This window comes from Medicago truncatula, chromosome 3 (genome assembly GCF_003473485.1).
Source record: "Medicago truncatula cultivar Jemalong A17 chromosome 3, MtrunA17r5.0-ANR, whole genome shotgun sequence".
Classification (NCBI taxonomy): Eukaryota; Viridiplantae; Streptophyta; class Magnoliopsida; order Fabales; family Fabaceae; genus Medicago; species Medicago truncatula.
In genome coordinates, this window is record NC_053044.1 from 24043821 (window position 1) to 24065044 (window position 21224).

The 21224-nt window shown below is 32.0% G+C and overlaps 3 protein-coding genes and 1 non-coding gene across 4 annotated transcripts; 2 read left to right on the forward strand and 2 right to left on the reverse strand.

Annotated features, from left to right (window-relative positions):
* The first annotated feature begins 756 nt into the window (after positions 1 to 756).
* On the forward strand, positions 757 to 4276 carry LOC11424621 (probable pre-mRNA-splicing factor ATP-dependent RNA helicase DEAH2). The gene is made up of 3 exons (XM_024778112.2): positions 757 to 1010; positions 1869 to 2075; positions 2531 to 4276. The coding sequence occupies exons 1-3, from the start codon at positions 757 to 759 to the stop codon at positions 4137 to 4139; spliced, it is 2070 nt and encodes a 689-aa protein (XP_024633880.1). The 3' UTR covers positions 4140 to 4276.
* A 2868-nt stretch (positions 4277 to 7144) lies between these two features.
* On the forward strand, positions 7145 to 9687 carry LOC112420160 (uncharacterized). The gene is made up of 2 exons (XM_024778825.1): positions 7145 to 7190; positions 9059 to 9687. Exons 1-2 carry the CDS (start codon positions 7145 to 7147, stop codon positions 9685 to 9687), a joined length of 675 nt encoding a protein of 224 aa, XP_024634593.1.
* Positions 9688 to 13916: 4229 nt separating this feature from the next.
* On the reverse strand, positions 13917 to 17028 carry LOC120579564 (uncharacterized). Its single transcript, XM_039831993.1, has 4 exons — positions 15807 to 17028; positions 14625 to 15703; positions 14424 to 14552; positions 13917 to 14333 (listed from the first exon to the last, which is right to left on the reverse strand). The coding sequence occupies exons 1-4, from the start codon at positions 17026 to 17028 to the stop codon at positions 14181 to 14183; spliced, it is 2583 nt and encodes an 860-aa protein (XP_039687927.1). The 3' UTR covers positions 13917 to 14180.
* Positions 17029 to 18385: 1357 nt separating this feature from the next.
* TRNAL-CAA (transfer RNA leucine (anticodon CAA)) lies at positions 18386 to 18469 on the reverse strand. Its single transcript has one exon. It is a non-coding gene; the product is annotated as a tRNA-Leu (tRNA).
* Positions 18470 to 21224: the final 2755 nt, after the last annotated feature.

Below are 21224 nucleotides of genomic sequence, written 5' to 3' on the forward strand. Positions count from 1 at the left end.
TTAAGTATTTCATTTTTCCCAAAGTGGTCCTTTAAGTTTCAAAAGTCCTAAACAAGTCCTTTTAGTTTTTGAATCGTTTCAAACAAGTCATAATGTAGATAGCATAATTGGTAATTGCTTCCTTGAACTCATCTTTGGTACCAAATCTGGCTCCTAACACCCACTTAAAATTAGTCATCTTTTTAGGCATGACAAATGGTGGATAATGCTCTTTGTTGCTATCATCTGAATCATCACCATCATCCTCTAAAATGACTTGTTTGAAACGATTCAAAAACTAAAAGAATTTGTTTGAGACTTTTGAAACTTAAAAGATTTGTTTGGGACTTTTGAAACTTAAAGGACCACTTTGGGAAAAACGAAAAATTTAAAGGACCTTTAGATGCATTTGACCTAAAATAAAAATATAAACTTAAAAAAATGTTTTGATTTTTTTTTACAAACCCTTAAAAACTATATAAATAGTAAATCATAATAAAAAATAAAAAATGAACTTAAAATAAAAAACTTATATAAAGAAAATCTTAAAATTTTATATTTTATTCTACCAAAAAAAAAAAAATTTAACTTATTTGTATTTTAATTTAATTGAACTCTTTTTTAATCTTTTAACTTTGGGCCTTTGGCCAGGGCCTGCGGTTGTTTCATGGGTTTCGGTTCACTAGTATATACATGTGGAATTCGTGAAACGCGCATTATATTCGTAGTATTTCGTTCAAAACGGTGTCTAAGAATTTAGGGTTTTGAATTTCGATGATGGGTATCGCGAGGAAGAGAAAGGTGAGTTTATTCGATGTCGTCGACGACTCTACTGCTAAGACGGTGAAAACCAACGGCGGTTTAATCGGCAACAACCGCTGGAACGGAAAACCTTACTCTCCAAGTTACTTCGAGATTTTGGAGAAGAGGAAAACCCTTCCGGTTTGGCACCAGAAAGATGATTTTTTGCAGTTTTTTAAGGATAATCAGATTTTAATCCTCGTTGGTGAAACCGGTAGTGGCAAAACAACCCAGCTTAGTTTTTGTAATCTGATTCTTTTAACGATGCGCCGAAGGTGCCATGGCACCGAGGCCCCCGATTTTTTCATGCATGTACGTAGTATACCATGCCTGCATGTATGCTTGCGTGATGTATGCATGCGTGATGTATGCATGCGTGCATTACTTAGAAAAGAGTTATGACACCAGCTTCATACTTTGCATATGGCAGATGAACTTATAGTAAATAACTTATAAGCCAGCTGATACCTTATAGTGGAATTTCAAGTGTTTGGTAAAATGGACGAAATTAGTTTATTGATATGGATACAATGAAAAAGATATGTTTAATTAATATTTAGTATTTTTTTCAAGTAAAACAACAAGGGTAAAATTGAGAGAAGAGATGACAAGCTATAAGTTAATTGAATTAGCTTGTAAAAATAACCTATATTCTCAGGAGAAAAAAATGTTACCAAATGAGTCTTTTTTCCTCATATGTGCATATAAGTTATAAGCTCGAAATTTTACATTGCCAAACAGAGCCTATATACTTGTGAATCAGTGTTTTAGTGTTTATATGTTCAATAGTCTCTAAAAAGTATACAAGGTATGCTCAATTTAGTTCTTAATATATGAAATCATACAACACTAGTTACAAATTATATAAAAACTAATGAGTGCCTTGATTAAGATGCGCGACCATTACCATGTCATGTAGACATTTCATAATACATGATGATATATTCGGTTGAAATTGGCACTAAAACTAGAGTAGTTAATTGTAGGATGGGAACTTGGATTTAATACTAGATGTGTTATGGGATAAGATTGGTTATCTAAGTGTGTAGGTTGCTAATTTAATTGTTTTTGTTGTGTAATTTTGGGTGACAGATCCCTCAGTTTGTTCTAGAAGCTGTTGATTTAGAGACTCCAGATAAACACAAGAAGATGATGATTGCATGCACTCAGCCACGTAGAGTGGCTGCAATGTCTGTTTCCCGCCGCGTGGCTGAAGAGATGGATGTGAGTATTGGGGAAGAGGTTGGTTATAGCATCAGATTTGAAGATTGTAGCAGTGCAAAGACAGTTTTGAAGTAAGTTTTATTTTTCATTGAAACAACTTTATTTAATTGATCTGCATAGCTTGTTGTTATACTCCATCTGTCACTATTATAAGCAAAAAGCACAAACTAATTTCACGATGATTAAAAAATTAGTTAAGAGGTATTAATTGTCTAGATTTGATATAGAAAAAAAGTTAAATTTACCAAAGTATCTTTGTTGATATTGGAAAAGCTCACTCAACTTCTTGCATGAAATGTTTCTGAATTATATGAACGAGTATATTAGGAACACTAGCATTAAATAGTTCAAAATAATTAACTTTCTCTTATAATAGTGACCAAGATTCCTCTCAAATAATAGTGAACAAGATTTGAGGGTTCTTTTTTGCTTATAATAGTGACTGGAGGGAGTACCATTTATATAACCTTGTTTTCCTGATATTTTTTATTCTCAAATATAATGTTTTTATGTTCCCCTAACATAGATTTCTAACAGATGGTATGCTTTTGAGAGAAGCAATGACGGATCCACTTTTGGAACGATACAAAGTGATTATTCTTGATGAGGCACATGAAAGGACTTTGGCTACAGATGTGCTATTTGGCCTTCTTAAGGAAGTTCTTAAAAACAGACCCGACTTGAAGTTGGTTGTTATGAGTGCAACACTTGAAGCTGAAAAGTTTAAGAGCTATTTTTTGGGAGCCCCTCTTATGAAAGTTCGAGGAAGGCTACATCCAGTGAAAATTTTTTATACTAAAGAACCAGAAACAGATTACTTGGAGGCTGCTATCTGGACAGCGGTGCAGATTCACACGCTTGAACCTGCTGGAGACGTACTTGTTTTTCTTACTGGAGAGGAAGAGATAGAAGATGCATGTCGCAAAATATCCAATGAAGTTGCAATTCGGGGGGACACGGTGGGCCCTGTGAAAGTTGTACCGTTGTATTCTACTCTTCCCCCGGCTATGCAACACAGGATTTTTGAGCCAGCTCCACCTCCAGTTAGAGAGGGAGGCCTTCCTGGAAGGAAGATTTTGGTATCAACAAACATAGCAGAAACTTCATTGACCATCAATGGTATAGTCTATGTTGTTGACCCTGGATTGGCTAAGCAGAAGGTTTATAACCCTCGAGCTCGTGTTGAGTCTTTATTGGTGTCTCCAATATCAAAGGCTAGTGCGGTTCAGAGATCTGGGCGTGCTGGAAGAACACAACCAGGGAAATGCTTTAGACTTTATACGGAAAGAAGTTTCAATAATGATCTTCAGCCGCAGACCTATCCTGAAATTTTGAGATCTAATCTCGCCAACACAGTTCTTACTTTGAAGAAATTGGGTATAGACGATTTAGTACATTTTGACTTTATGGACCCTCCTGCACCAGAAACCTTAATGCGCGCTTTGGAAGTGTTGAATTACTTGGGTGCAATGGATGATGAAGGTAACTTAACAAAGTTGGGTAAGATTATGAGTGAGTTTCCGTTGGACCCTCAGATGTCAAAGATGCTTGTTGTTAGCCCTGAGTTCAACTGTTCAAATGAGATTCTGTCAATTTCTGCGATGCTGTCAGTACCCAATTGCTTTATCCGGCCTAAGGAGGCACAAATAGCTGCGGATGAAGCGAAAGCTAGGTTTATACACGTTGATGGAGATCATCTCACACTCTTGAATGTATATCATGCCTACAAGCAAAACAACGAGGATGCTTCTTGGTGCTACGACAACTTTATTAATTATAGGGTGTTGAAATCAGCTGATAATGTTCGACAACAGCTAGTGCGTATCATGGCTCGGTTTAATCTGAAGTTATGCAGCACTGACTTCAATAGTCGCCACTACTACGTCAACATAAGAAAGACAATGCTAGCAGGATATTTCATGCAGGTGGCTCATTTTGATCAGCAGAGAGGACGCTACTTGACAGTTAAAGACAAGCAGGAAGTATACTTGCATCCATCAAATTGCCTGGACCACAAGCCTGAATGGGTTATCTATAATGAATATGTTCTTACGAGTCGTCATTTCATACGTACTGTGATGGATATACGTGGTGAATGGTTAGTTGATATAGCACCACATTACCATGATCTATAGCACCACTTCAGGGTTTTATTTCTTAATTGCATAGTATGAATTTGAGATCCTCTGTGCTGCCTTAATTTCTGGACGCGTGTGCCTTAATTTCTGGACGCGTTTTTTTTTTTCAAATTGCCTACAAAACCTGATATGACTTTTATCACACAATTATTTCTCTTTCATGTACTGTATCTCAATTTATAGAACAGCATTTAATTTAATAATTTCAATCATATTAATAGCATCAATTTTATAGGTTGATTTTTCTTTCACAATTGCTTGATACTCGGATATCCAGTATGACGAAAATTGAATGCATTTTGCTATTTATTGAAATTTACAATCGTTTCTTAAACCTTCTGCAGAATCTTCATGATAAGTAGCATCATCGACGTGCTCCTCATACCAGTGTCTGATCCTCTTCACATCTTTACCATTAACAAGCCGTAGTCATTTTCTTTTTCAAAGCGCCATAGTCCTTAAGTGACATTGTCGTTTCCTAAGAGTTTGCTATGGTGATTTCTGTCTCTATGATTTTGTTTTGGAGAAGTATGAAATCAAATGATTTTTGTCTTTAGTTACTATGTTTTCTGCAAAAAGAAAATTTATTCTGCAGATGCAATCGTTTTTTCACCGTAAGTTTGATTTTTCCTTTTACAAGAAAAGAATTTGAAAGGTATGCCTGCATCACATACTCTTCTGTTTTCTTTCTGCTTTTTTTTTTTCTACATTTTTCTCTGTTTCTATCCTCCATCATTTTCCAAATGTTGGTTTTATCTTTCATTCTTTTCTGTATCAGAATCAAAGCTTGAACATACCCGTGGATCAATCTAACTCTTGAAAGCCGACTTTGTTGCATTCACGGTAAAAAAAATAAACCATCAAGGTTAAATTCATACTTTGTCTATATAAGATTATGTGTTTGGTGAGATATATTTTGATGTTTATTCTATATGTCTGATTCACAAACTAGATTCTGCGTTGCTCATGTATCAACCTCAATTGATGTTAGTCTTAATCAATGTAAAACACAACATAATATTAAATGGAGATGATTCTAACTCTATCATAATAATCTATCTTTACTAGAAGAAGTTGTTACGATCCAATGTACTGCAGAAGTAATGTCATGAGTCATTTGGATGAAAGACATCTAGAAAAAATAATAAATTGTTTAGATTTTTCATTCAATTACACTTCTCTTGTTAAGATGTATACCATTATTTTTTTATTCGAAATAAATAGCTCTTAGGCATAGGCTTGGCATAGAATCCAAAAATATAGGAACAAATTCACTACTACAATTGGCAATGAACTTTAATGAATGGAGGGAGAAATATCACAATAGAATCTAAAATATGTACTTCTTCTTCTACTTTTAGTCTTGGAGTTGGAGAGTCTCCCCTTCTCCCGAACAAAAGAAAATTACACATTCCATTTTACGGTATTACTATTTGAGTACCTAACCTAACATTGGTGCTTTGCTCCAAGAAACACTTATTCTATAGAGTCGTTGCTGCTATTTCATTTCCGGCTATGAAGTCAAATATTTCAAAATTACCAACATTTCACGGATACTCGCGGATACGTATTCACAGGATATTAGAATAAATTATTTTTCTTTAAAATATATATTTTATCGGATACTTATAAGATACTCGACGGATACACATAGATACTTATAAAATATTTCACAAAGAGGTATACAGAAACTTTACATTTAGATAAGAGTAAATAGTCAATTACCCTCCGAAATTGTAAGTTTCGTCAATTACCCTCTTGAAATTAACAAAACTCCAATTATCCCCTGAAATTGCACAACGTTGATCAATTTACCCCCTCCGTTAAATTTTTTTGTTAGTTAACATGACGTTTTGCAAATACCCCCTTGAAGTTTTGTACTTATGTGCAAAATGCCCCCTGAACTTAAAAATTTATATATTTTTTTCTTATGCTTTAAAGTGACTGCATTATCACTGAATTGTGGAGCATATTAGCTAAGTTTTGATGGTATACAACCATATATGTTCCTTTAAACAATCAAACATTAACCATGTATTAGAGTCTAACGATTAGAAAGTCAGCATAGTAAAGTACAACCACACTTGTCAGATGGAAAACTAATACATGTCAAACATAATGAAGCACATAAATAATACATGATTGGCATAACCAAGAATTACCAAGATGTCAAAGTATATGGCCTTGCTATTGCTAATTTTAACCACACCAAAAATTTCACTTCCTTTATATTGTGAGCGGTGCACACCATCAACACACTTCTCTCACTTTCAAGAAAAAATACATAAACTTGTTACTTCTCTCACTTTATAAAGAATCTTGAATGAGTTATGGTCTTCTTCCCCCGTTAGGATTCAAAGGAATGGTAATAATATTATATTATGTATATTTCATTATGTTTTTTTTTTAAGAGAGTAAAAAAACATGATAGCCATCATCCTTTTGATCTCTAACGGGGTTAAGAACAACTTGAAAAAGGGAAAACAACATCTGATGTTGGAACAAAGAAACACTTTTATGTTTGTTTTGTAAATATTCTTGAGTTTTGAACATTATTGTAGGGTTTACCAAATACTGTCAATTTGTTCTACAATACTGTCAATATATGGTTGTATATCGACAAAACTTAGCTAATATGTTCCACAATTCAGTGATAATGCAGTCACTTTTAAGGATAAGAAAAAAATATATAAATTTTCAAGTTCAGGGGGTATTTGCAAAACGTCATGTTAACTAACAGAAAAATTTGACGGAGGGGGTAAATTGATCAACGTTGTGCAATTTCAGGGGGTAATTGACGAAACTTACAATTTCAGGGGGGTAATTGACTATTTACTCTTTGTTTTTTTTTATTTTGATCTCATATATTATATTTTGTAAATTGTGACTTTTATGATTATATATAGTACACATCCCTTATCTTAATTAGATCGGTGCTAACCATGACCTTATTATAACCTTTGCTTCGAGATTCAGCATGAAACCAAGTCCGCTCAAAAACCATGTGGTTCACTTTATCACGTTCTGTTGACATTGGGGAGGCCCCGGGTCTATATCATGCAATTCGGTGGATACATGAACTCCTATTTGCATTATTTTTTTTCTTCAAATGTCTACTATGTGCAACTTTTACTTGATTTTCATGTAGATTTATATTTGGTCTGTACTTTTTCTCTGCAGAATGTACAGTGTTTGAAAGGAGGATGCAAAACGAGGGTTAATGTTACAAAGAGGATTTATATTTGATCATTGAACAACATGTCTTAGAATGGGGATCTCTAAGACTCTAACCTTGCTCTTGATGTCAATTTGATAGAACAACTTGATGGAACTAAATTAAATTTAGAAAATTAGAGTTTTGGAAAAATTGAAAGGATTGAAGGAGTGAGAATAATGAGAAATCAAAATCTTTATGGCAAGTTTATAACTAACTTTTAATTATCATTATCTAATAATATCTTCATGAAGTGCGTAATTTATTAACAAAGTTAAGTAACTCGATTGAACTGCTCTCTTTTCTTCAATTTCTTAACTCAATCTTACGTGCTCCCCCCTCCCATAATTTTCTTCATTTTCTTAACTCAATGCTCCACCCCGTCTTATAATAAGTGAGTCTTTTGTTCATTTAACATATATTAATAAACATATACATAAGTGAAAAAGAAAAAAAATAATTAATATTGCATTGAAAAATGAAATGGATCAATTATATTTTGCAAATAACTCAGTTTTATTTTGAGACGGAGGAAGTATTATTTTTGGGTTTGTTAACGAGTGTCTCTGAGACTCTTTTAAACATTCTAAACTAAGTAATTATTCTTTAAAAATATTAAAGGTTTTAATTTCCAATGCACTTTATTACACAAACTTTCATAAAAAGTTACCATTTAAAGTCCTTAATTATTTTTTCATTTGATTAATTTGTACTCCATCCGTTTTTAATCATAAGCAAATTTGACTTTTTAGGTTCATTCAATTAATGATGTATTTTACATCATTAATAGAATGAATCTAAAATGTGAAATTTGCTTATTATTTAAAACGGAGGGAGTATGCTTTTCTTCATCTATGTATGTTTAAACTTTATTTTAATAAAAAAAATAGGCGGTCACCGTTCAATTAAAAGGATGTAAAAAAAAAAAAAAACTCAATTAAAAGTAGATGATTAAAAACTAAATTAAAAGTAAAGAATTAAATTGTAATTAAAAATAGAAAAATAAATATACAATGCTGAGACAGAAAGCGGGAAAACATAAATTCATCTTCTCTCTCGTCGACACACAATATAAACACCATTCTCTCTTTCCCCTCTCTCCTCACTTTTGTTTCCATTTCTGGAATAACTTCACCGCTCTGCTCTCACCATTGTCATTTCTTCATCTTCATCATGTTCGTTCTCTAACTTCGTTTGCAAATTATTCTTAGATTTGGGTTTGGAATCTTGTCAATTTTCACTACCTTTCTTTGTAAACTTTTTGTATCGATTATTTATCAAAAACAATTCCAAGGGGAGAATACTGATTTCTCGATAACAAGTTTAAAACCTTAGTAGTATCGACATGTTTACTTTTGTTGCACTTACGCTTCTGATGTGGAAGCCATGTTTCGGCGTTCGACGCCAACTTACATTGAATTATGTTAACCATCGACGTTAACGTGTTTTGTGTCTGTATATGCACTTCATGCTTATGTCTGACACCGACACACATGATTACATTCAATTTTTTAAAATTATATCGGTGTCGATATGTTAGTGGAAACGTTGTGTTTGTGTTGTCTGTTATAACTTTTAAAAATACATTCTTTTTAGATTATCTTTTATCTTCTCTTGATCACGATTGTTTATCATGTAGATCTTCCATCTCCTTATTAACAATTGTTTTCATTTGATATCTCTTTGGTTCCTAATGTTTCAGATTTTTGGGAGTGGCTTCCGGATACTGCAGAGGGGTACTCTGTGAGAGGTGCCTATGATTTGGATTTGTTGACTACTGGGGATGATCCTCTAATGGGTTTACCTTTTGATTTGGTGTGGCATCCTCAGGTTCCTTTTAAGGTTTCAGTTTTTGCGTGGCAGCTTATTCGCGATCGATTGCCAACGAAAGCTAATCTGGCGACTCGTGGTGTTGTTCCCACGGATGATATATTTTGTGTTTTTGGTTGCGTTCACGTGGAGACAGCTGATCATTTATTTCTTTCTTGTACTACTTTTGCATCTTTGTGGCAGCAGGTGCGAGATTGGATTGGTGTTTTAGGAGTGGACCATAACATCATTACAGATCATCTGGTGCAGTTTACTCATTTGGCAGGTGTTGGTAAAGCAAAAAGATCGTTCTTGCAGCTTATCTGGCTTTTGAGTGCTTGGGTTTTGTGGAGTGAACGTAACACCCGTATATTCAATAATTTTATTAATCTAGTACCTCAATTGTTAGATAAGGTTAAATTGTTATCTTTGGGGTGGCTGAAAGCTAATAAGGTTGTGTTTGTGTATGATACGCAGAGATGGTGGGTAGACCCTTTGGCTTGTTTGGGCTTGGCTACCTAGTGTAATCTCTGTTTGTTGTATTATTAAACTCTTGTATGTGGTATCCTAGGCACATCTTGTGCTTGGGATCTGCTGGTTGGTGTATTATATAATTTCATTTTGATTTCTTAAAAAAAAATAAAAATTAACAATTGTTTTCACTTTTTAACAATTTGAAAAAACATATATTTTACAAAATGAAAACAAATTTTCTTTTTTTGAAAATAAATAGAATTGAGTCTCTCAATATATTTGTAGAATAGTTTGACCTTTATATTTGATTATCGTTTCACGTTATAGAAGGTTAAATTAATATGAGCAATATTTGGCCAAAATTTCTTTTCGTTTTTTTTTTCTCTCTCTGCCAATTTGAACTCTTAGTTTTTATTAATTTTAATGAAAAACACAACTTATAATTTAACTTTTATTTAAACATGTTAATATTTTAATTTTGATTAGAAATATACTTATAATGTTAATTACTTAAAGTGAAAAAAAAAAAAAAAAAAACCTTCGTATTTTTCTATTCTTGTACATCTTGTATTCAAATGACTTTTTTTATATATTTTGTTTGGCTTCTTGAAAAAGTATGAAAAATATGTGGTCCTTAATATCTACTTTATGTGGGATGAAACTAACTTAACTCTTGTTATAGTTGCAACAATAATTTGGTCTAATTAAATTATGTAGTAGGTTAACTACACACTAAAAAAACTACACAAATTTTCGTCCTAAAAAAGAAACAACTATACAAAATTTCAAAACTATATCATTTTAAAGAATGTATCATAACATCATCAAATTGGATGATCAAAATCATAGATTAGTGAAATTTTTTAAAATGAACGATCAAATTTGTGAAATTTTTTAAGCCTTATGAAGTCTCGTTCTAACATACCACACATTGAGCATCACTCTCACTTAACTAAGTTATATTCTATTCTATTCAATATTCCTATATATGTTAAATATCATACATTAATATAATCAATTTTTTTTTGGTACAACTTTAATAATCAATTTACATAATATGAAACTGGAGCTTAGTTGTTACTACATTGTGTTAACGTAGATGAAACATAAGCAACAGTTGAGTAGGAAAAAATTGTGTGAATTTAAAAATGAGAGGTATCAATTTTTTATAATAATATTATAATGTTAATTATTAGAGAGATAACAATTTTTTGTCCTTGACTATTAACAAAAATGACTTTTATTTTATGCTTATGTATCAAAAAGAAGAAATAAAAAGCAAAATAATAGATGAAGATCATTGAGATATCAAATAAATAATTAATGTTGTTGATGTTTCTCGTTTAATTTTAAATTAAAGGGGTAACTAATGTAGTTTATATTTTTGATGTTTCTCGTTTAATTTTAAAGGGGTAACTAATGTAGTTTATATTTCATCCATAAATAATAGAATATTACATAACTTTATGTGACTATTTGAACAAAACGGTTATTAGATAGATAATGATACAAAATACATAATTTAATAGAAATTAAAATTTACAATCACATTGTATTTTTATCATATATAATATTCATTTATGACTCCTCAAAGAGTGTAATATTTAATCAATGATGAATGAGTGGGATATGTAATGTATTTGCAACATGTATTTGTGGTTTATGTATCTAGTCTAGTAGGTGGTGTGTTTGTTAATTAAATGCATGACTTCAAAAGTCATGCTTAATTTATGAGAATAAGAGAAAATCAATTGTGTGTGATTTACTGAATATTCAAAATTGATTTTTTAATTTAATTAAAATTAATAATATTTTTATTGTGTTTTTATCTTTCTTTAATTAGTAAAGCATGCATCTACCGAGGTTTAGTAGATTTTTAAAATGCTTTATTAATTAATTCAAGCAATTTTTGAAACAATTCATGATGCCATTTCATAACAGAATGTAAGTTGTTTACTTTTTATGCCATTTCATATTAAAAAACAGTTGTTTATTGGGATTGAGAAAAATAGTTGGTGATATTATCTTGCATTGCTTGTTGTGAAATTTTTTAGATTTATTTTGCTTACTATGTAGTGAGGTTTCTTTATATATTTTGATGGATTGTGCATGTAGCCATACTAGTGTACATATAGATTTATGAATTTACGTTTTAATTTCTTTATTTTTTTTAAATTGCAACTTAAATTTTATTTTCTGTACCAAAAAAAATTTAATTTATTTTCGCTCAAGCCTCCCAATTTTTTCTGTTCAAGCGGTTTGTCCGAAGACAAAACAATTCTAATAATTTGATTAAGAGGAGCATCATTAATACTAAGGATGCCAATAGGTTTCCATTGGCATTGCGCAGGGTACTATAGTGTCCATCCTTATACCCGTGTTTATAAAATATGTTCGTATTCGAGCTCGTACCTTCGTGGGCAACAAAGTTTGGTTTTTTCCCCTATATCATACCCTTTAGGCACCTAAGCACTCATACATGCATCCATTATCTACACTTTAACAACAAAAAGACAATAAAAAAAAATCACATAATTAAAATATAATCTAAAATCTTTTAAATCAACTTATAAAATAGTACGCCATGGTAGTATTTAACTAAATATAAAACATCAAACGTGTAATAAACAAATGAATATTATAATAAATATCAAAGACTTACGATCTGTTAAAAAAATCAAAGACTTATGATTAATTAATTAATTTTAGTATATAAAGTTATAGCTATAGTTTACATAAGACCCACGATTTTGATAATATCAGCCATGTTTGTTTGTTAGATCTCGTAGATTGATCGAATGGGGGTTGAAAGAGTCTTGGTTGGACATGTGGATCACCATCGTTCATAGCTTCGATCAGAATCAGATGGGTGATTAAACAATGGACAATGGTTACAGTTGAAAATAGATAAAAAGAGTCGTATGGTGCGGTTGGAAAAGGATTCATAAGTATATGTATGATTGGGAAAGGAAAAAGTGGAGAAGAAAAGTTTCTAGATTCACAAGTTTTCAAGTATGTTAGAAAGACTATGTTGTGTTTTTTCTGCTTTTCTGCTCTAAGTTATTCTCTTCTTTTCTTTTGGATAGTTTTGATGTTTTTTTCTTTGAAATTTTGGGAATACTAAGTTTGGAGTGCCTATGTATTGGTGTATTAGAGTGTGTAGAGCCGCCAAAATGGGTTATCCGGTCCTAACGAGTTTCAGACCTTATATGGTCAAAGTAAAAATCCTTGTAAATTTATGTAAATTGAATGGAGGAGAGGGTGGCTCTCTCTCTCTCTCTCTCTCTCTCTCTTCATTTTTTATGAGTCACATTTAATAAATCTTAGTATAATGAATAAATTTTGTTAAAAATGTAATGATCTAGAGTTATTGGTGGGACCTATTCAATAATTTATTTTGAGGTGTTGGGTTGGAGAAAATTGATGCTTATTAAGTATTACCGTAAAATTGGTGATGTGGACTTAGGGGATTAATTATTGCTAAATTTAAGTAAAAATTTTGTATCGATAACATGGTAACAAAAATAAATTGATCTTATAAACATAAATATTTTTTAAAAGAATAAATATAAATCTATTTTTTGATGAAAAAAATTATGTTTTTGATACACGATGACAATTTTTTTTCTTTCAAATAGTTTTTTTTTTAGGGATTTCAAATAAATATACGTTTCTCTTTATCTTTGATCCAAAAAATATGACCTTATCAATAAATAAAGGGTTAAATATGTTTTTGGTCCCTACATTTTTCCTCATTTTAATTAATAGTCCTTACATTTCAATAAATGTTTTTAAAATCCCTACATTTTTCATCCGTCAGCACAAATAGTCCCTGCCGTCAAATTATGCCCAACCATCAAACAGAGTGCTTACGTGGCATTTTTTTTTTGTTGATACGGGTTTTTAATGGATTGGACCGAATTGAATGGTTAATTTGACCCGACCCATGGATATAACCCATTTCATTGGTGATTCAAATCCCTAAATTCCCAAAAAAATTCTTCTTCCTCCTTTTATATGCACTTTTATGAATTTTATGAATTTATAGTATCCAAAATAACCCACTTTTATATGCACTTTTAACCCAATTTTATATGCACTTTTATGAACACCAAAAAAACAGAACTATACACAGTCTCTCCTTATAAACCGAACATGTTATAAACAGAACTATACACCAATAAAAACATGCCACTTAGCATAATTATAAGCTCACATTATATAACTACAAAATGAACATGTTATAATAATTTTGAGATGTTAAAAAACAACGGTGACACTTGAATAACATAAAATGCAATTGGCATTCCAATTGTATATCACATTGAACTTGCAATTGGTACTCCAATTGTCTACACTGGAAATGTTGACCAACAAAAAAAGCCTGTCATCAGTAGTAGTTAAGCTTCATCACAAAGTTCACAAAATAGATGAAGCATTACACGCAAAAGCTTGATTACAAATTCTTAATTCACAGGCAAACATGTATCAAGCATAAAAAAAGGTCCTAATAATCTAAGTTAATATTCCATGATTTAATTTCATGCATCTTCTTCTGGCTTTGGTGTTTTCTCTCCCACTTCATTATGCCATTTCGCGAGCCCGACTACCAATTGCTTCATTGTCTCTTCAAACACATTTGGTGGTAAGGCTTTCAATGTTTGGAATATGGTTTCAGCTTCATTATGACCAGACTGCATAACATTTCATTCATAAATAAATAAATATTCTCTTAAACATGTTACCACAAGTAAATACTCTCTTAGTAAAGTTAAAAGACTTACCACATTATTAGTCCCCACAGATTTAGCAGAGTTATCAGCAACAACTTTTCTTTTCTTGGTAGCAGCTTGTTGTTTCCTTTTCACAACACCACTAGACTGACCATCAACTACTTTCTTACAAGGTCTCCCCTAATAATAGAATTCAACATGTTAAAGCATAATAAAAGAGAAAAATATAATAGACTGCAAAAAAAAGCATACTCTTTTCTTAGGTGCAGCAACAGGGGCCTGGCTTATCTGTGTAGATGCAACAACAATTGGCTGGCTTGACTGAGCAGGTGCTGCAACAGTTGGCTGGCTTGGCTGGGTAGGCAGAGGTTGAACCTCATCAATGCTTACTGCAGCATCATCAACAGTAGGAAGAACTGCCTTACAGGTTCTCTTGTTATGTCCAACTTTCAAGCATCTCTTACACCTAGTTGTGGTATGTGCTCTTGACCACTTACCATTTTCCATCCTTTCTTCATCAGGTTCTCTTCTCCTTAACTTCTTGGGTCTCCCAGGGCCACGTTTGAATTGAGGGGGTAAAACTTCTGGGTAGTTTGTCTTAGGCCACTTATTCTGACCATTAATTGGTGAAATAATTTGATCATAGCAGTCTTGGTAACAAACCTTGGTGTAACACCTATTCACATATGTAATAGGATCATCACCCTTCATATTAATGGCTGCAACTGCATGCCTGCAGGGGATTCCCACCAAGTCCCAAGAGTTACATGAACAGCTTCTTTTTCCTAAGTCTACCACAAACTTATCAAGAAAAAGTGAATGTGTAACTTCAAATTTCAACCCCCCTACCCAAGTAGCAAACCAGTTTCCACTTTTTTCAATCTCCCAGTCAAGTCTCTTCTTAGGTTTAGGCATTATAGTCCCTCTATATTTTTCAGATTTCTCCTTAAGCTTTGCAAATCTACCCATTAAGTATGTCCTAATCCACTCAAACATAGTTATAATTGGCTTTTCCCTTTGCAATAAAATTGTTGCATTAAAACTCTCACTAAGGTTATTTATCAGCACATCACACTTTGTATGATATGAAAAGGCATGTTTGCACCAACCTTTCTTAGGGATATTCATCAGCCATTCATAAGCAGGTTCACTAATATTCTTGATCTGTTGCATCTTCTCCTCCCATGCCTCCACATATGTAGCCTTAGCTGCAGCCATCATGAGGTCTCTTATAAGTGTCCCACCACCAAACTTCTTTTTAAAATTTGCATAGAGATGTCTAAGACAGAATCTGTGTTCTAGACCACCAAGCCTTCGAAACCATCTGTGGCCTACAAGCAATTTTCAAAGCCTTCTTGCAACCATCGAGGCATAAGTAAAACCTTCCAAACCTAGGCTCCAACGTAGGGGCAGGCCTTTCAATGTGCAACTTACAATTATTTCCACGACATGCTCTTTTTAATTCCTCACTATAGGACCACAACAATGCATACTGCTTGACACTATCACCATCCACAAGCTTTCTAGCTATTTGTCTAGCTTTAAAAGCTGTTGAAAATGTTATGCCAGTTGAATACTTGGTTCTAACTTCAGTAACAACATCATTAATCTGCATCCCTTTAGAGCATTTCATCCTATCAAAGATAACCTTAGCTACCCACTCAGACTTAGCATTCTTGTTATCAAAGACTCTCCCACATGTGTGTTTTGGTACAAGTGTCTTAACCCTAAAAGTGTGACTCCTAACAACTCTACTAACCAACGCAGTGTAACCACATGTGTCAAAAGACTTACAAACCACCCTAACCCTATCTGCATCATTTTTCCTAAACTTTACCTGCTTTCCATTCAACACATTGTGTTCAAGAATTGCATCTTTGAACTGTTTCAGTGAAGAGAATTCCATGCCCACAGTGAACTTAAATGTTTTAGTAAGATCTTCACTTCTAAACTTGGGATATCTTGGCTTAAGTTCAGCACATCCATCACCACCAGAATCACTCGCACTATCAAGATCTTCTGACACATAATCATCTTCAGCCTCATTAAGTTCATCAGCACCATCACCATCATGTGGAGCATTACTATCATCAACATCATTAGGTTGTCTAACTTGAGAAGTTCCTTCACCAGCAAACTCAACCAGCTCTTCTTCAAATCCATCATCTAACCCCAAGTCCCTCTCTTCTTCACTGTCTTCAATGCTTACATCCAAATCTGAATGCTCACTTTCACAATAATCATCATCAGAACCAGACTCATCAGTAGGAATAGCCACACCCTTGCCTTTGTCTTTTCTCACACTGTCATTGTCCAAACACACAGGATAACTTGCATTTGCATTAGCTTCATTTACATACTCCACATATATTTCAACTGGAGCATTGTGATCAGTAGCATACTTTGATATTTTGGAAGCATCTTCATCATCACCAACCTTGAACAAACCAGAATCTAGTGATATAGTTGTAGGTTTCCACCACATTTTAAATTCTCCAGCAGTTGTGTCCAACTCTTTCACAGTTCCTTGAATCTCAAAAAAAGACCACCTATCTTTGTCTAGACCATCCATTGCATGAGTAGCGCCACCCACATACTTCATCCCATTGTCACTTACAAAAAAACCCTTAACATGAAATATACTTGTAAAAGCCATACCTACCAAAACAAAGGGCAAAATGGTAAGTTCCAACACACAATCTGATTTTAAGGCAAAAACGAAAATACAGTTGATTCCAAACATAAAGATTTCAAACCCAACATTACTGCTCTACCCCACATGTATTCAATACAACAAAAGAGCATCAAAAAACCCCCTTTCCCATGTTCAAATCGAAAAAAAACAGTAAACAAAGCCAACTTGAAAGCAAAGGACAAAAACAAACTCAATAGTTTATTACCAACAGTAAACAACAATAACAAAACCATTTTGGACCACAAGAATCATCAAAGAAACAAACAAACATTAAACAATACAAATCCTAAAAGTTAACATACCTGAACCACAAAACAGAACGCGAAAATCACAGATACAACTTGAAAATCAGCCAACACACTAAACACAACGAACTTGAATTGGAACTGGGATTCGGTAGCGCCGCTAGGTGTTCTTCAAAGGAGGACTTTCTGAAAATCTAGGGTTTCTATTTTTTGGCTTTGTTATTTGTAGGGTCTCTTTACTTTCTGTTTATATTATTTTAATTGTATTTTAGTGTTAATTATTTGATTAAAATATAAATTAACACTAATCTATATTTTAATTAACAATCATTTGATGAGTGGGACCCATTGCCACATATACTTCCACGTCAGCGTCCAGTTAATTATTTGACGGCAGGGACTATTTGTGCTAACGGATAAAAAATGTAGGGATTTTAAAAACATTTATTGAAATGTAAGGACTATTAATTAAAATGAGAAAAAATGTAGGGACCAAAAACATATTTAACCCATAAATAAAAAATCGGGATTCCAAAATTTTTATTTGTCTGATCTAAATAAAAAAAAAGATTTGGTTATATATTTGAGTCAAAATTATTTTCATAAGAACCTTAACATGTAACAACTAATAACAAATTTGGAATCACATATTATCAAAATTAACATGTAACAACCTTATCAAATATTTCCTCTCAAAAAAAAAAAAAAACTTATCAAATATTTCAATTCCAAATAAGAAAGATTTCCTCATAGTTTGGTAGAGCGTAGCACACACTCTCTTTATTAATTTAAACTCTGCTAAATTTATTTATACAACTCACTTGCTTGTGTAGCAAGCTTATACTTTCAAAACAAACTTAACTAACTTTTTAATTATCATTGTCTAATAATATCTAAATCAAATGTGTAATTGCTTAACAAAATTAAGTAACACAATTGAACTGCTCTCTTTTCTACTCCTAATTTCCATTTCTTAAATATGTAACGAATTCATTTATTTAGAGAAAAAAAATAAGTTGTTAGTTAGATTTAATTAAAAAAAGAGTTATTAGTTAGAAAAAAGAAAAAGAAAATGTCAGAAGTGGGATTTGAACCCATGCCCTCTCTCGAAGACCAGAACTTGAGTCTGGCGCCTTAGACCACTCGGCCATCCTGACATTCTAATGTTGATGAAATCGAATTAAGTAACACAATTGAATTGCTCTCTTTTTAATGGTTTAGTTTATTTGTAACTTATTGCAATTGAATTTCAATATTATTAAAGGTGATCGGGACATTTTAAGTTGTATATACCATAATTTTTTTTTTTTTTTGTGGTGGCCGAGGTTCGAATCTCACTTGCATATATTATGCATTGTCTATATCATAACTTTTGTTTGTGTTAGTTTTACAGCTATAGTCTTTGAATCTAACAAAAAATTTATTCAATAACCTAACATATAATTTAGTGATATAGAGAAACATTAATACGATATATTTTTTTCCGCATGAAAATTGTATATTTCTTTTCTAGTGAAGATTGGTTGTGATTTGTTCATAGTGTAAAACATTTTATATTGACTTTATATAAAAAACTGTTAAATATATTTTTGGTTCAGTCTCATGAACCTAAGGTGATACCTATACTCAGACATGTTCTTGAGTTGCATAAGACATCTATTCATTTATTCCATATAAATTACAAACATGTAAACTTATGACTTAATATAATATTATCCAAGATCATTCTTCCTTTGACAAAATCACATTGATTCTCACAAACAATGTTACTCAAAACACATTGTATTCAATTTGTTAGAACTTTAGAGATAATCTTATAAATCACATAGTAACCTTAGGAATCAAAAAGTCACATCTTGATAAGTATATACATAAATCTAGATTTAAAGAACTCACCAACTGCAACAATGACAATATCCCCTACAATATTCCAAGTACTTTTGAAAAAATAAAAAATGCATCCATTAATATCCAGAGCTTTGGTAGAATTCATATCAATGAAAGCATATGTGACTTCAGTAGATGTGATCTCTGAACAACGTAAATCTGGTTGGTGTTGAGCTAGAATCGGATCTCTCAAGACCACATTCCTATCTATGATGGGTAAAGAATGAGTTGCACTTCCCATCAACTTCATTTTAAAATCTCTAATCTCATCATTAATGTGGTGATGACTTTGAATTTTGTTTCCTTAATAAGGGGATGTATTGGATTAGGATTCTATGAGATTTTAAAAGATTTTTTAATTATGAAAAAGTTTTGTGGTATTCAATCAAGATTTTTTGTAACTTAAAAGTCTCGTGGTATTTAATCAAGACTCTTTGTCATTTTAAAAAAGTCTTGAGGTATTCAATCAAGAATTTTCATCACTTAAAAAAAGTCTTGTGGTATTCAAAATCATTCAAATTCGGAAGGATTGTTTAATAAATTGGATTTTGATGGATTTTGTGAGATTTATTAGTGTAATTTTAACAAGAAAAAGTATTTCATGAAAAGATAAGATTATCTCTCCATTCTCTCTCTTTCTCATCTCTCATCCCTCCTCTCTCCCTCTCTCTATCTCAAAAAAATAAATTTTTTTAATGAGAATATTATTATAGAGAGTATGTCATAATCAATGTTCCGCTTCCGCAAATCGAGTGTTAACTCTCTGAGATTATCGAGTTTACGTTTTTAGGTACAAAAATCGTGTTAACTCTGAGGTAAACTCAGTTTCTGGTAAAATCGGAAGGTTTAACGAGTTTGACTGAGTTAACACTCGGTAAACTCGTGTAAACTCGACCGATTTGTAGTGGCTGACACAATATTTTTTTTTGAAACATTTGTAAGTACTGGCATAATTTTAAATATGTACAATTGAATTTTGTGGGAATAACATTTTTAACAAATAAAAAATGTGTATTGAGAATAATGTGTTAGAGTGTTTTTTAACCCCTTAAAATCTTATAAAATCCATAAAATTCTTAAAATTTGAAAATCAATAGTAAAAGAATTTTTTATTTGTTTTATTTTTCTTTATTCAAACGCTAGAATTTATTTGTTCATTATTTTTATCATTCACGCTTGTAAGTTTGTTCTTTTTTCCCTAAAATTCATTGAATTCTTTGAAATTTTAAAATCACATAAAATCCTTTGAAATCCTTAAAAGTCAGTGTGATAAATCCTTTAAAATCTTGAGTGTATAAAGTCTTTTACATAAAAAAATCTTTTAAAATCTTACAGAATCAATACAATCTTACACAATCTTTTAAAATCTTAAAGACTTTTTTTATTAAAATAGTCTTTTAAAATCCTAATCCAATACACCTCTAAGATAATATATTTGATGTAGTTTTAACATCCTCTCTCTTTTGAATTCCCAAGTTGTATCCAATTTGCTCTAGTTTTCAGAAACCATATATTCTCTTCAATTGCACTCCACATCTCAAGTGAGGAAGAATCTGAAATAAGATGATTTTGGACGATAGTCAATGCATTTCTAGCATCTTCCACTAATTTATATTCATTAATAAATCTTGCTTATAAAAAACTTTCACTTATATATCCTTTAATTTTTCAATTATTTTATATTTTATCTGAATTTTGTAAAGAAATTAACATTAAAAATCTATTTTAACTGTAGAAAAATTTGTAGTTCACATAAATTTTTTAAGGATTTATATGTGAATTTAAAGTGGCGGAAAGATTCCCTTGATAATACAAAAATGCATTATCAATTTCGTCCAAAAAAGAAGAAATCATATAGTGATATTGATTTAGTTTCGGGCTTTGTTAATTACAAATTTGTAAAGAACTCAAACTTGGTTTCATAACCACTATTTAATGGTTTAAACAATGCCACATCACTTGGTTTCATAACCACCATTAAATGGTTTTCACAATGTCACATCACACTCATGTAACTCAAACATA